We start from the raw sequence: 16,434 nt of genomic DNA on the forward strand, positions 1-16,434 counted from the left end.
CAAAGAAATCGAAATATTGATAAATTTATATTTATTTTTCATGAAAAACCTTTTTAGAACAATCTCGATCATTCTCGGTTATAACTGTTGCTAGCAAGATGGCGAATTCGCTGAACTGATTGCGAAATGTCAAAATTTCTAACCTTAAAATTAATAGTTTGACATCTCGCGAGGAAATGGCGCCAGATACCTCAATAGTAATAAAACACCCTGTATTCGCTTAAAGATCCGTCAAAATCAATTCTAATCTATATGTTTTGGGAATTATTAGGAAAAAATGACATGAATCGACATTAATTGACGTTATATTGATGTCATAAAACATCGATCAACATCAAATGACAGTAGACGTCAATTAGCTCAAATGGACGTCAATTTATGTCGTTTGAGGTTATTTTTCATTTCGTGAAGCAAATATTATGAGAATTATCAAGGTATAATGGGAAAAAAATATCAAAGAAATCGAAATATTGATAAATTTATATTTATTTTTCATAAAAAACCGTTTTAGAACAATCTCGATCATTCTCGGTTATAACTGTTGCTAGCAAGATGGCGAATTCGCTGAACTGATTGCGAAATGTCAAAATTTCTAACCTTAAAATTAATAGTTTGACATCTCGCGAGGATATGGCGCCAGATACCTCAATAGTAATAAAACACCCTGTATTCGCTTAAAGATCCGTCAAAATCAATTCTAATCTATATGTTTTGGGAATTATTAGGAAAAAATGACATGAATCGATATTAATTGACGTCATATTGATGTCATAAAACATCGATCAACATCAAATGACAGTAGACGTCAATTAGCTCAAATGGACGTCAATTTATGTCGTTTGAGGTTATTTTTCATTTCGTGAAGCAAATATTATGAGAATTATCAAGGTATAATGGGAAAAAAATATCAAAGAAATCGAAATATTGATAAATTTATATTTATTTTTCATAAAAAACCGTTTTAGAACAATCTCGATCATTCTCGGTTATAACTGTTGCTAGCAAGATGGCGAATTCGCTGAACTGATTGCGAAATGTCAAAATTTCTAACCTTAAAAGTAATAGTTTGACATCTGGCGATGAGATGGCGCCAGATACTTCAATAGTACATTTAATCAATATAAGTATGTAGGTAATTGATAATTGAAGTAATAAAACACCCTGTATTCGCGTAAAGATCCGTCAAAAGAAATTCTAATCTATATATGTATCAACATTAGAATTTCATGCAGTCGAGTAATTGGATGTATGGTATTCGTCTTTCATCACAATACTCTTATTAAAATAGTCAGATATTCGAGAAAGGAGTGGCATTCAGAAAATCTTGTATATATAAATTTCAAATACGACACGACTTATTAATTAGTAAAACAGGCTAGGCGATTACGAGTAATTATTTTTTTTTTTTTTCGTATCTTTTACGGTTTGTAAGCGGTCTTCGATTGTTTACTTACATCTACGACCACCATTAAAATTAAACATTTACAAACTAATTTGAATACGTGAAATCGTGATATATCAAAAAGCATACATTATAAAAATTCGAAAAATCGAATGAAAGAAAAAAAATTCGTAGCTTCATCACGGAAAATCGAAATATGACAGCACGTCCTGGGTACGTTCGCCATTAAAAATGTCAAACTTCAAGATGACAATGACAGATTTGACATATTCGCGTCAACGTTGCCGTATTTCCAAACTTAAGTAGCAACTCTCGTATACACCAATGGAATGAAATATTTTATTGATTAATACAAAATATACGAGTATTATTTAGCTTAAAAAATGTTTTTATTCAAACTTATTGTCCGGCAGTCGAGTAAATGGAGATGTTAAGAATGTTTCAATTGAATTTGTAGCAGATTCATTGCACAGTTGTCACCCCATCGTGAATATATCAACTCACACGAATGAATCTCGTCCTTGATATGGGCATTTCATGATGGCCATAATTTTGTTTGAAAGTCAGAACTTATTCAACTGTCGTTAGTTGATAGCTTGACTTATTTATTATCGTAATACATATTTTTCCGTAGAAGTTTTTATGGTTGTTACATGTGGCAACAACGCTTTTTACAAACGGTACTTTATAATTCAGTATTAGAAGAAATGATCGAAATTAGAAAATTGCTTACTTGAAATATTGATAGACGTATAATTCGGAAATAAACTCAAAGTTAGAGTTGGACACGAAACAGTTATTTATAACCGTATTAAGTAGTTTTGTTTAAAAAATTCGTAAATCGTGTTTGTTTCCGGATCAAATGTATTTTTTTTAACTTTAAACGTTTTTCCTCATATTTTTTTATATTACAACGTTGCCATTCCACTTTTGTAGATACTATAAATTTATATAGAGTTTATTTTGAAAAAAAATTACTTAATTTTAACCCTGTATATTTCTCAGAAATATTAAATTGAAGGAATTTAATATGAATAATCACTTAGACACACGTGTTCTCAATCGATTCGTGTCAAAAATAAATCGATATCTCGAATGGTTTCGGAAATATACAATTTTTTATACAAGTATGTCAAATTTTTGTTGTATTTCTAAAATTTTTGACAAAATAGTTGAAAATACGAGTTTTTATTAAAAATACGCGAAAAACCTTAGAATTTTGAGTATTTTTTTAAATTTTCAACGTTTTTCTTCGTATTTTTTTGTATTACAACGTTGCCATTCCACTTTTGTAGATACTATAAATTTATATAGAGTTTATTTTGAAAAAAAAATTACTCAATTTTAACCCTGTATATTTCTCAGAAATATTAAACTCAAGGAATTTAATATGAATAATCACTTAGACACACGTGTTCTCAATCGATTCGAGTCAAAAATAAATCGATATCTCGAATGGTTTCGGAAATATACAATTTTTTATACAAGTATGTCAAATTTTTGTTGTATTTCTAAAATTTTTGACAAAATAGTTGAAAATACGAGTTTTTATTAAAAATACCCGAAAAACCTTAGAATTTTGAGTATTTTTTTAAATTTTCAACGTTTTTCTTCATATTTTTTTGTATTACAACGTTGCCATTCCACTTTTGTAGTTACTATAAATTTATATAGAGTTTATTTTGAAAAAAAAATTACTCAATTTTAACCCTGTATATTTCTCAGAAATATTAAACTCAAGGAATTTAATATGAATAATCACTTAGACACACGTGTTCTCAATCGATTCGTGTCAAAAATAAATCGATATCTCGAATGGTTTCGGAAATATACAATTTTTTATACAAGTATGTCAAATTTTTGTTGTATTTCTAAAATTTTTGACAAAATAGTTGAAAATACGAGTTTTTATTAAAAATACGCGAAAAACCTTAGAATTTTGAGTATTTTTTTAAATTTTCAACGTTTTTCTTCATATTTTTTTGTATTACAACGTTGCCATTCCACTTTTGTAGATACTATAAATTTATATAGAGTTTATTTTGAAAAAAAAATTACTCAATTTTAACCCTGTATATTTCTCAGAAATATTAAACTCAAGGAATTTAATATGAATAATCACTTAGACACACGTGTTCTCAATCGATTCGTGTCAAAAATAAATCGATATCTCGAATGGTTTCGGAAATATACAATTTTTTATACAAGTATGTCAAATTTTTGTTATATTTCTAAAATTTTTGACAAAATAGTTGAAAATACGAGTTTTTATTAAAAATACGCGAAAAACCTTAGAATTTTGAGTATTTTTTTAAATTTTCAACGTTTTTCTTCATATTTTTTTGTATTACAACGTTGCCATTCCACTTTTGTAGATACTATAAATTTATATAGAGTTTATTTTGAAAAAAAAATTACTCAATTTTAACCCTGTATATTTCTCAGAAATATTAAACTCAAGGAATTTAATATGAATAATCACTTAGACACACGTGTTCTCAATCGATTCGTGTCAAAAATAAATCGATATCTCGAATGGTTTCGGAAATATACAATTTTTTATACAAGTATGTCAAATTTTTGTTGTATTTCTAAAATTTTTGACAAAATAGTTGAAAATACGAGTTTTTATTAAAAATACGCGAAAAACCTTAGAATTTTGAGTATTTTTTTAAATTTTCAACGTTTTTCTTCATATTTTTTTGTATTACAACGTTGCCATTCCACTTTTGTAGATACTATAAATTTATATAGAGTTTATTTCAAAAAAAAAATTACTTAATTGTAACCCCGTATATTTCCCAGAAATATTAAACTGAAGGAATTTAATATGAATAATCACTTAGACACACGTGTTCTCAATCGATTCGTGTCAAAAATAAATCGATATCTCGAATGGTTTCGGAAATATACAATTTTTTATACAAGTATGTCAAATTTTTGTTGTATTTCTAAAATTTTTGACAAAATAGTTGAAAATACGAGTTTTTATTAAAAATACCCGAAAAACCTTAGAATTTTGAGTATTTTTTTAAATTTTCAACGTTTTTCTTCGTATTTTTTTGTATTACAACGTTGCCATTCCACTTTTGTAGATACTATAAATTTATATAGAGTTTATTTCAAAAAAAAAATTACTTAATTGTAACCCCGTATATTTCCCAGAAATATTAAACTGAAGGAATTTAATATGAATAATCACTTAGACACACGTGTTCTCAATCGATTCGTGTCAAAAATAAATCGATATCTCGAATGGTTTCGGAAATATAAAATTTTTTATACAAGTATGTCAAAATTTTGTTAAATCTTTGACAAAATAGTTGAAAATACAACTTTTTATTAAAAATACGCAAGAAACCTTAGAATATTGAGAATTTGAGTATTTTATGGCATCAATCGATTAAAAAAACATCCAACTTACTCAACAGCCCAATTGAAATTCTTCATTTCCATACATACACGTATTATACAGGGTAAAAGTTCAGACAAACATTTTTCTCAAAAAAATCCCCTTAACAATATTCACATTAACCACAGATTCGAAATTTAAACGTTGTAATATAAAAAAATCGAAAGAATAACATAGGTACTAGCATAAAAAAAATATACCCTCTTTACATTGATTATACAAGGCGAGTCATAAAGCATTGATTTGAATTTTTGATTACAAACTATATTTTCTGTTTTTTAAGTAACTCTTTGTGTAAAAATCGATCGTTATATTTGGAATCACTCGTCATCGACTATCTCTATATCAAATCTAGGCAAGAGGCAAATAAGGTAAATCGTCGTTCGTGTTGAATAGGTGGCAGCACCGCTGGAATGCGGGGTCAAAGGTGGAGATCTCTTCGTTCTGGCGTAATTAAGTCTCCCCGCGATCGTAGCGCTCCCTACAACTAATAGATATAATAACGGGGCGGGGAGCTACGTAATTGCCAGGTACGGTTCTGATTTATACGTATTTTCGACGAGGAGGGCATGAGACCGACTTCCATACTAACGACTACCTACCAGAATTTTTTTTTTTCAAGACTTTTTATGCATTAAAATTCCGACTTCGTATCTAATATTTATTTTGTTTATATTTAAAACGATATACGGGTTAATAGGAAACTACGTCATACGTCAAACTTGACATATTCACATCAGTGCTACCATCTTTAAATTCATAAATCTCCGGATGTTTTAAAATAGTAACTAAGTAATTATATCACGTGGGACTATTTGAAACGCGTATCGTTTGAAAGTTGAGTACGTAAATACCAAAAAAGAAGATGTTGTAATCGATTAACTCGGTTTGGTTTTCCATCAATCGATTATTCGATTGTGTTTGATACGGTTCGATTTCTAACCAATTACGGTAATGCATTTCCATTAAATGCTTCATGAATAATGTACTTTCGACCGCAGAAAAAGAAGATTTGACATTACACATGTCGAACTTCATATAAATACGGAGAAGCCACAATGAATCATTAAACCACGATCTATTATATAAGACAGATATAAAAATTCCAGTGCCATAAAATTGATGATATATAACTCACCCGATTTTAATTGTCATTTATAATGGACAGCTAATTAATAATAATAACGAACGTCTTACTTCGTAGTATTGAAAGGTTCTAAGACAGGACCGTTTCGACCACAAAACACCACAAAAAAAATAATCTATTGCCATATATAAATATTTCGAACTCTTAAAAAACAAAGAAACCGACGAAAAGTTACGGAAATATCATCCTGTTATAGTAACTGCCGTTTATAGCGTTCGCTGGTTGATTTTATTGTTCAAATTCTCCCCTACCATTCTCCAGTTATCTTTTCGACGGTTTCCATGGACAATTTACTCAAAAAAATAATAATCGCGCAAGGAATTTCAAGTAACAATCATATAATCGTCTCCGATATAACTGGTAGCACGTTTTAGGAAAAACCTACTTTCCACGCGGGTTGGATCGATCTGTTAAACAATATTCGATCGATTTTATATGGATTGTTAATGCAATTGGATCGTTTCGATGCAAAAATCGACATCTTCATATGTCGAAGATAAAACCACTGTTGAATGAATGAAGAAACAATTGATGATATTGAAGCGTATTTTAATACACAAAAGACGAATCCTTCTACAAGCACGACGTCGAGAAGTTATCGAGCCGTAACGGTGTAGTTGGTAAGGTTGTCGAGGCGTCGAGAAGTTAGAAAAACGTCGACGAAATGAAGTTTTGGAAAATGAATTTTCCGTTGTTTTAGTTTTAGTTTCTAAGTACAACTCTGTTTTTTAGTTACAAAAACCGGGCTCCGCCGACGTAATATGGTTTCGAATCGAAAGAACTTTATGACATAATAACATCGATAGATTGTATAACAATCGCCGTTTATGGTATTTGTTGCAATTAATATGTTTTATGTATCGATTCAAATGTTATTTACTCATAACATGAATAAATCCTTGATAAAATTCACTGATGTAGAGAAAATAATTGTCGGAAAACAATGACAGTACAGTTTGTCGTTTTAAACGTCACTTATTAGGTTATGTTTCGTAAAACAGATTATAGCTTCGTTCGAACGCGTTCCGAATGTATTCCGAATAGTTTTGAATTTGAAATAACTGTCCGAAAGGTTTATTCTTGATTTTTGTTAGTATAAAGTCAACTACCACGTTTTTTAAATATAATTACGTAGAAAACCACAAAGGTTAGAGGTTATTTCGCGGTAAATATCACAAAAAGTATGAATGGTACTTGCGCCGTACTAAAAATCCTCCGAGGATGCATCGGACGTGTTCAGAACTAGTTCGGAACTGGAAAATGTGTGTTCCAAGTTTACCGCGCATGAATTTTAAGGAAAATATGATTTTTTCTTTCTCTTTCTTGTATGTATGGATTGTAATACAGCTCCAAAGAAGAAGAAGAAATTTTTTTCAGAATTTTAGAGCCACTATTTATTTAATTTACGAGGGGTGACTACTTAAGTTTTGATATATGGCAGTACTGATGTCAATATGTCGAATTTGACATTGACATTATGAAGTTTGACATTTTTAATGGTGAACGTACTTAAAACGTGTTGTCATACGAGTGCTATTTGCATACGATGATTTTCTATGGTCAAGTGTCGGCGAAATCAATCGCAGAAGATGAATCATTGTACACCACGACAAAGCGAGCTGTCAGTTCAAACGAAAAGGTTTTTGAACATTCAAAACATAGAATTTATGTTTAAATCACTCGTTGGAATGTTAATTTCTTTTTTAAAACAGAATTCAACTCAAGTTTAGTTGCGATAATTTCATTAATTTGGGGTTTTTCTTGTTTCGATTAGATTTCGACGAATGTTCGTCGGCGCCATGTCAAAATGGCGGAACTTGCGTAAATTTGGAAAATTCGTTCATGTGCAATTGCTCCAGCGCTTGGGAAGGAAACGTTTGCCAATTTGGTAAGTACTTGTAAACGAAGGCAAAATTGTATAAATCAATCTCCAATTAACTTGCAGATTCCGACGAATGTCTCAATTCTCCTTGCATTAATGCCATTTCGTGTACAAATCTGGTAGGCGATTATCATTGCAAATGCAGAGAAGGTTGGATGGGAAAAAATTGCGATCAGAACATCAACGATTGCTTCGGACAATGTCAACATGGCGCAACTTGCATCGATTTAGTCAATGACTACCATTGCGCTTGTAAACCCGGCTTTACAGGTAAGTAAACATCAATTTCTCGTATGTGATCTTAACCTAATACGACCGTAATTAAATTATAATTTTCTTTTTTCCCATAGTAAAACTTATTCAACGTATTGCAAATGTAATTTCGCGAAAACACCGCGAGCTTTTCGCCGAGCCGAGCTTCTGTCAATGTTCCTTCCCGCGCTCCTCTCCCAGACTGTGTGAAGAATTTTTTTTTACGAGCATTGTAAAGAAAGATCGTAATAATGTTCGCAGCTCTATGTTCGGCTCTAATCGCTGTTCGCTGTTCGCATCGACGCATCTAAAACCGACAAACGGATCTTGCGGATGTTACGTCATAGAACACAAAATGACAGAGTTTTAACGAGTATTCTAGCGAAAACACCGCGAGCTTTTCGCCGAGCCGAGCTTCTGTCAATGTTCCTTCCCGCGCTCCTCTCCCTGACTGTGTGAAAAAATTTTTTTTACTAGCATTGTGAAGAAAGATCGTAATAATGTTCGCAGCTCTATGTTCGGCTCTGTTCGCTGTTCGCATCGACGCATCTAAAACCGACAAACGGATCTTGCGGATGTTACGTCATAGAACACAAAATGACAGAGTTTTAACGAGCATTCTAGCGAAAACACCGCGAGCTTTTCGCCGAGCCGAACTTCTGTCAATGTTCCTTCCCGCGCTCCTCTCCCTGACTGTGTGAAAAAATTTTTTTTACTAGCATTGTGAAGAAAGATCGTAATAATGTTCGCAGCTCTATGTTCGGCTCTGTTCGCTGTTCGCATCGACGCATCTAAAACCGACAAACGGATCTTGCGGATGTTACGTCATAGAACATAAAACTACAGAGTTTTAACGAGCGAAAACACCGCGAGCTTTTCGCCGAGCCGAGCTTCTGCCGTCTTTCTTTCCCGCGCGTTTATAATTACGTCATTTTAGATTGGTTTCTAGGAAAAAATGACAATTAACACAAAAGGAAATATGGTCACTTGATAAACTTCAAACTCGTCCTCACCAGATCGATTCCCACCTAGAAATTCCTGGCTCTCTTTCGATTTCAGTGACTAAGTTCAGTTTCAGGATAATGCCACGCAGTTTACTCTTTCTTTTTTTCGAAATTCTTGTTGTCTATACTCGAAATCCCATCAATCTTTACTTGTATTTTGTCCCGATGGAATTCGTCAGCTTTCTGAACTAGATGTCGGGATAACTCCTCGGTTCTTTCCATCCCCTTCACCATTGCTGAACCTTTTAGCAAAGTATTTCCACGTCGTAGAAGTTGTATCATCTTCTGAACGTTCTCATGTCCATAAAGTAATCGACGTTGTCCTAGAACGTTAATCCTTGGTCCAAGAAGACTTCCAAAGACCAAGACGTCCCCCTCGGTTGGTTGGTCGTAATACATACCTTGACTTTTCTTGCTCAAAATATTGATCTTGGAAGTCATATGGTGAATCGGGGATCCTAAATATCAAAAATAACGAATATTCTACGTAAATTTTCTTATGAGAACGATTGAGATGCGTATTTATATAGGACAAACATCTCGAGGTTTGGAAAATAGATTGTGAAGTCAGATTATAGTTTGATAATAGGAAAAAATAGATTTTTTTGTAATTCAATTTACAGGAAGAGACTGCCATACCGATATAGACGATTGCGAATCGAATCCTTGCAAAAATGGCGGCGAGTGTGTCGATCAAGTGAACGGATATAAATGTATTTGTCCTGTGGGAATCACCGGACATGAATGCGAGGTAAGTACATTATTTCAATTCGAATTTCGCGCTCTGGAAAGGGAAATTTGAGAGGTTAGGTCGATTGCCCGTCGATATACTGCAGGTTCCGTACCATTCTGGATTGGCCTGCGCGTAGTCCGGATTTAAATTTATGGGATTAACTGAAGGGAAAAGTTTACGCGCATAAATTAACCCGGGGTGGTTGGTGTTGCCAAAAAAAAAAAGAAATCACAATGGAAAGACATTTTGTATATCGATATTTTTCATTTTTTCTCAATACCTTCGGGGTTTTTCCGCGATATTCTAACAATTTGTTCATATTTCGAAATATTTCGGGGAAACAACGAAAAAAATACGTCGATGCGACGTTGTTTGGAATACGCCCTATATATAAAGGAATCGAATATTTTCGGCGACGATTAATCGAAAAAAATAAGCTTTCCAATTATTCTTGTTGTTGGTTGAAAATATTTTTATTGTTTTCAGAACGATTACGATCATTGTAATCCTGATCCTTGTCAAAACGGCGCTCCCTGCTTTAAAACGCAATCCGATTATTATTGTCACTGTCCGGAAGGATGGCAAGGAAAAAACTGCAGTCAAGCGAAGGTGGTTTGTGATAATACTTCGTGCGATGAGGGTAAGTCGGTATTAATTTTGAATAAGTGGAATTTTTGCGATTAAAAAACAAAATAAATTTGTAATTGGTGTCCTTTGAAATATTTACTTAGTAAAAAGCTCGAAAGCGACTCTCGGTGTCTTGGATCGAGTGATTTGAACCAGGAATCGCTCGATGCTGAATCTGGTGAAGTGGGACAAACAAGAAGATGATAAAGCAATAAGTCGTTGGCTCATATTTCATATCTAATTGTTTATATATTATTTCGCGTACTTCTCAGTATCCCCTCGTAAAATTCGTCGACCTTTAGCGTTATTTTCATCCGTTTTTGAGTTCGAACAAAGGTCCTTAGTCCTTGAAACACTTATTTTCATTTGAATATTCTTCAGAATGGACAAATTTTTCATATCTAATTCTTGACTTATTATTTCAAGAATATATCTGTATCCCCTCGTAAAATTCGTCTACTTTTGCATATTTTTATCCGTTTTTAAGATTAAAGGATCAAATTTTGCCCTTAAAAGACACATTTTATTGAAAACAATCTTCAAAGTTGATCAATTTTCCGATCTAATTCTTTGCATATGAATATATTTGTACCCCCTCGTAAAACTCGTTCACTTTTTGTACTTTTCCTTCAGTTTTTGTAATCGAAGGATCAATTTTTGTCCTTAAAAGACACGTTTCCATTTTAAATAATCCTTAAAATTGACTAATTTCTCAAATCTAGTTGTTTACATATTATTTCATGAACATATCAGTACCCCCTCGTAAAATTCGTTCGCTTTTTGTACTTTTCCTTCAGTTTTTGTAATCGAAGGATCAATTTTTGTCCTTAAAAGACACGTTTCCATTTTAAACAATCCTTAAAATTGACTAATTTCTCAAATCTAGTTGTTTACATATTATTTCACGAACATATCAGTACCCCCTCGTAAAATTCGTTCGCTTTTTGTACTTTTCCTTCAGTTTTTGTAATCGAAGGATCAATTTTTGTCCTTAAAAGACACGTTTCCATTTTAAACAATCCTTAAAATTGACTAATTTTTCAAATCTAGTTGTTTACATATTATTTCACGAACATATCAGTACCCCCTCGTAAAACTCGTTCACTTTTTGTACTTTTCCTTCAGTTTTTGTAATCGAAGGATCAAGATTTGTCCTTAAAAGACACGTTTCCATTTAAAACAATCCCTAAAATTGACACAATTCTCAAATCTAGTTGTTTACATATTATTTCACGATCATATCAGTACCCCCTCGTAAAATTCGTTCACTTTTTGTACTTTTCCTTAAGTTTTTGTAATCGAAGGATCAATTTTTGTCCTTAAAAGACACGTTTCCATTTTAAACAATCCTTAAAATTGACTAATTTTTCAAATCTAGTTGTTTACATATTATTTCACGAACATATCAGTACCCCCTCGTAAAACTCGTTCACTTTTTGTACTTTTCCTTCAGTTTTTGTAATCGAAGGATCAATTTTTGTCCTTAAAAGACACGTTTCCATTTTAAACAATCCTTAAAATTGACACATTTCTCAAATCTAGTTGTTTACATATTATTTCACGAACATATCAGTACCCCCTCGTAAAATTCGTTCGCTTTTTGTACTTTTCCTTCAGTTTTTGTAATCGAAGGATCAATTTTTGTCCTTAAAAGACACGTTTCCATTTTAAATAATCCTTAAAATTGACTAATTTCTCAAATCTAGTTGTTTACATATTATTTCACGATCATATCAGTACCCCCTCGTAAAATTCGTTCGCTTTTTGTACTTTTCCTTCAGTTTTTGTAATCGAAGGATCAATTTTTGTCCTTAAAAGACACGTTTCCATTTTAAATAATCCTTAAAATTGACTAATTTCTCAAATCTAGTTGTTTACATATTATTTCACGATCATATCAGTACCCCCTCGTAAAATTCGTTCGCTTTTTGTACTTTTCCTTCAGTTTTTGTAATCGAAGGATCAATTTTTGTCCTTAAAAGACACGTTTCCATTTTAAACAATCCTTAAAATTGACACATTTCTCAAATCTAGTTGTTTACATATTATTTCACGAACATATCAGTACCCCCTCGTAAAATTCGTTCGCTTTTTGTACTTTTCCTTCAGTTTTTGTAATCGAAGGATCAAGATTTGTCCTTAAAAGACACGTTTCCATTTAAAACAATCCCTAAAATTGACACAATTCTCAAATCTAGTTGTTTACATATTATTTCACGATCATATCAGTACCCCCTCGTAAAATTCGTTCACTTTTTGTACTTTTCCTTAAGTTTTTGTAATCGAAGGATCAATTTTTGTCCTTAAAAGACACGTTTCCATTTTAAACAATCCTTAAAATTGACTAATTTTTCAAATCTAGTTGTTTACATATTATTTCACGAACATATCAGTACCCCCTCGTAAAACTCGTTCACTTTTTGTACTTTTCCTTCAGTTTTTGTAATCGAAGGATCAATTTTTGTCCTTAAAAGACACGTTTCCATTTTAAACAATCCTTAAAATTGACACATTTCTCAAATCTAGTTGTTTACATATTATTTCACGAACATATCAGTACCCCCTCGTAAAATTCGTTCGCTTTTTGTACTTTTCCTTCAGTTTTTGTAATCGAAGGATCAATTTTTGTCCTTAAAAGACACGTTTCCATTTTAAATAATCCTTAAAATTGACTAATTTCTCAAATCTAGTTGTTTACATATTATTTCACGATCATATCAGTACCCCCTCGTAAAATTCGTTCGCTTTTTGTACTTTTCCTTCAGTTTTTGTAATCGAAGGATCAATTTTTGTCCTTAAAAGACACGTTTCCATTTTAAATAATCCTTAAAATTGACTAATTTCTCAAATCTAGTTGTTTACATATTATTTCACGATCATATCAGTACCCCCTCGTAAAATTCGTTCGCTTTTTGTACTTTTCCTTCAGTTTTTGTAATCGAAGGATCAATTTTTGTCCTTAAAAGACACGTTTCCATTTTAAACAATCCTTAAAATTGACACATTTCTCAAATCTAGTTGTTTACATATTATTTCACGAACATATCAGTACCCCCTCGTAAAATTCGTTCGCTTTTTGTACTTTTCCTTCAGTTTTTGTAATCGAAGGATCAAGATTTGTCCTTAAAAGACACGTTTCCATTTAAAACAATCCCTAAAATTGACACAATTCTCAAATCTAGTTGTTTACATATTATTTCACGATCATATCAGTACCCCCTCGTAAAATTCGTTCGCTTTTTGTACTTTTCCTTCAGTTTTTGTAATCGAAGGATCAAGATTTGTCCTTAAAAGACACGTTTCCATTTAAAACAATCCCTAAAATTGACACAATTCTCAAATCTAGTTGTTTACATATTATTTCACGATCATATCAGTACCCCCTCGTAAAATTCGTTCACTTTTTGTACTTTTCCTTAAGTTTTTGTAATCGAAGGATCAATTTTTGTCCTTAAAAGACACGTTTCCATTTTAAACAATCCTTAAAATTGACTAATTTTTCAAATCTAGTTGTTTACATATTATTTCACGAACATATCAGTACCCCCTCGTAAAACTCGTTCACTTTTTGTACTTTTCCTTCAGTTTTTGTAATCGAAGGATCAATTTTTGTCCTTAAAAGACACGTTTCCATTTTAAACAATCCATAAAATTGACTAATTTCTCAAATCTAGTTGTATACATATTATTTCACGAACATATCAGTACCCCCTCGTAAAATTCGTTCGCTTTTTGTACTTTTCCTTCAGTTTTTGTAATCGAAGGATCAATTTTTGTCCTTAAAAGACACGTTTCCATTTTAAATAATCCTCATAGATACTACGTTGTCACCATATACAAATTTTAACATTTTTGAAGTTTCTTCGACACTTTATTTAACGTATTCAACACTAAAGCAACTATAGTCGTATATTGACAAACGGGAACGTGTTCAAACTTGTCACAATACATGATGGGACATGAAAATATGAGATTTAAATTCCTTCTAAGTAATTTATATTATAAAACTTAATTTATCGGATATATTTTCGATCGCACCTCGTATATCCGGTATATATTTCAAGTTATGAAGCTCCAGGCGATATTTTTATGAATAGTTTCCCGCATCTAACGTCACCCAACCACGTTTTTACATTTCTAATGTTGTTAATACTCGACAACATCTTCCTTTATGAAATAAAGAAAGTCACACGAGTCGAAGATTAATGGAAGATATCAATACTCTGTTATCTTGTTTATCAAATTGGTATTCACGGCTTAATGCACAACCAACAAACAACCAACAACCAACCAACAGTACCGTGTATTGTTTTTTTCGTGTGGGTGTCGATAGTTAGAATACAGATAGATATGGGGGATAGAAGAAGAGATCGTGTTTGGCGATTGTTCGAAATTAGTGACGGTATTATATCAAAAGAAACGTAGAAATGTATTCATTAACTCGTACTTGTCGTTTAATGAAAAAATAGATAACGAAAAATATAAATAAAAATAAAAAAGTGACAGGATTTTAATTAATTTTATTGACTTTACCATTTTTATTCTTAAAAACATTCACAACACATTAAAACTCCCAAATAGGTAATACTAAATAAATTAATTTCCACTAAACATAATGTTTATACAAACCAAATATCGAAATTCTTTCATTTACATTTATCAACCGGTCCTGTTTTTTTATATGAAAATATGTATCGTCAAATATCACGTGATATAATTTCTATAGTATTTATTTGTTAATTTTTGACAAATACCACATGACATAATTTACATAAAGTTTATTTGTTATCAAATATCACGTGATATGTCAAATATTTTACTCAATGTAATGCTTGTTGCCTATATTTCGGTGGGTTACACCTTGCCCAACATAAATGACGATTACACTCAAGCCAGGGTCGAATTTCAGATAATACATTAAAATTAAAATACTTTGTATCGTTGTTTTTTCCAAAAAAATTGATTAATATATTAAAATAATTATGATTAGATACAATTTACAATAAAAAAACAATTGTGTATATTTGAATGAACGTAATTTCTTGAATTTTCAATCCCAATTATCGAAATTTGTTCTATTATAACTATCAGCCGTTCCTGTGCTTTTCAGACTGTGAACGTCACAATTCTAGCGAAACATCACGTGACACGTCAAATAACGTGTAATGTTTGTTGCATAATCGGCAATCGCACTTAAATTGAATTTCAAGTAAGAAAATATGAAAGAAATACGTGAAATAATAAACATATTTATTCATCTGGTTGTTTCGAGTCAAAAAAATTTCCACATTTAAATATAACGTAATTTCAAAACTTCATTCGAGCGTTTTAAACTAACCGTGCGTATTTGAGTTAATTTTTTATGACGTAAGATTTATTTAGTAAACTGCTAGTACTTCAATTAGTTGTATAAGACAAGCAACGGACAGCGAGACCGGTCCAGTTCGATTTCTGACCCAGTCGGAGGTCTCGGAGCCCCACGGAGACTCCTTCAGGTGTCTCGCATAGAAAGCGCCTGTCAACTGATCGCCTTCCATCTATACCGATATTTTCAACAGGACCGGACTCGATATATACATCACTCTTTAATTTTTCATTATAATCGAAATATTACTTTTAACTGAATAATATTTTTTTAACAGAACTAATTAAATCGTTACACACATATAGAATTAAATGAATCCAGACACTTTGAATTGATAGAATTGATAATTTGTTTTTCCAAAAGTTTGATTTCTACCCTGTTCTACCCTGTCTATCGCACCGAATTACGATTCCAACCTACAATTTTCTCGTGGTAAAGTTTTTAATTTGGGCGATAATGATCTAGAGGTTTTTAGTTTGCTAAAGCCACCTTGATATATATACGTATATCATTAAAACATACATTTTCAGTAACTAAAAATAATTATTACATCTCTAGTTTTTTTTTTTTTTCACGAAATTATTGGACGGAAAATGGCGCGTTATACACA

General features: G+C 31.8%; 1 protein-coding gene across 1 annotated transcript in view; it reads left to right on the forward strand.

Moving 5' to 3' along the window:
• LOC130896403 (protein jagged-1b) overlaps positions 1–16,434 on the forward strand; it is a 203,357-nt gene that overhangs the window by 173,384 nt on the left and 13,539 nt on the right. Inside the window, exons 8-11 of the mRNA XM_057804457.1 lie at positions 7,736–7,849; positions 7,907–8,113; positions 9,723–9,850; positions 10,319–10,472. Coding sequence (XP_057660440.1) covers positions 7,736–7,849; positions 7,907–8,113; positions 9,723–9,850; positions 10,319–10,472 — 603 coding nt within the window. The remainder of the gene's footprint in view (positions 1–7,735; positions 7,850–7,906; positions 8,114–9,722; positions 9,851–10,318; positions 10,473–16,434) is intronic.

The sequence above is a fragment of the Diorhabda carinulata genome, chromosome 7 (genome assembly GCF_026250575.1).
Source record: "Diorhabda carinulata isolate Delta chromosome 7, icDioCari1.1, whole genome shotgun sequence".
NCBI classification, from domain to species: domain Eukaryota; kingdom Metazoa; phylum Arthropoda; class Insecta; order Coleoptera; family Chrysomelidae; genus Diorhabda; species Diorhabda carinulata.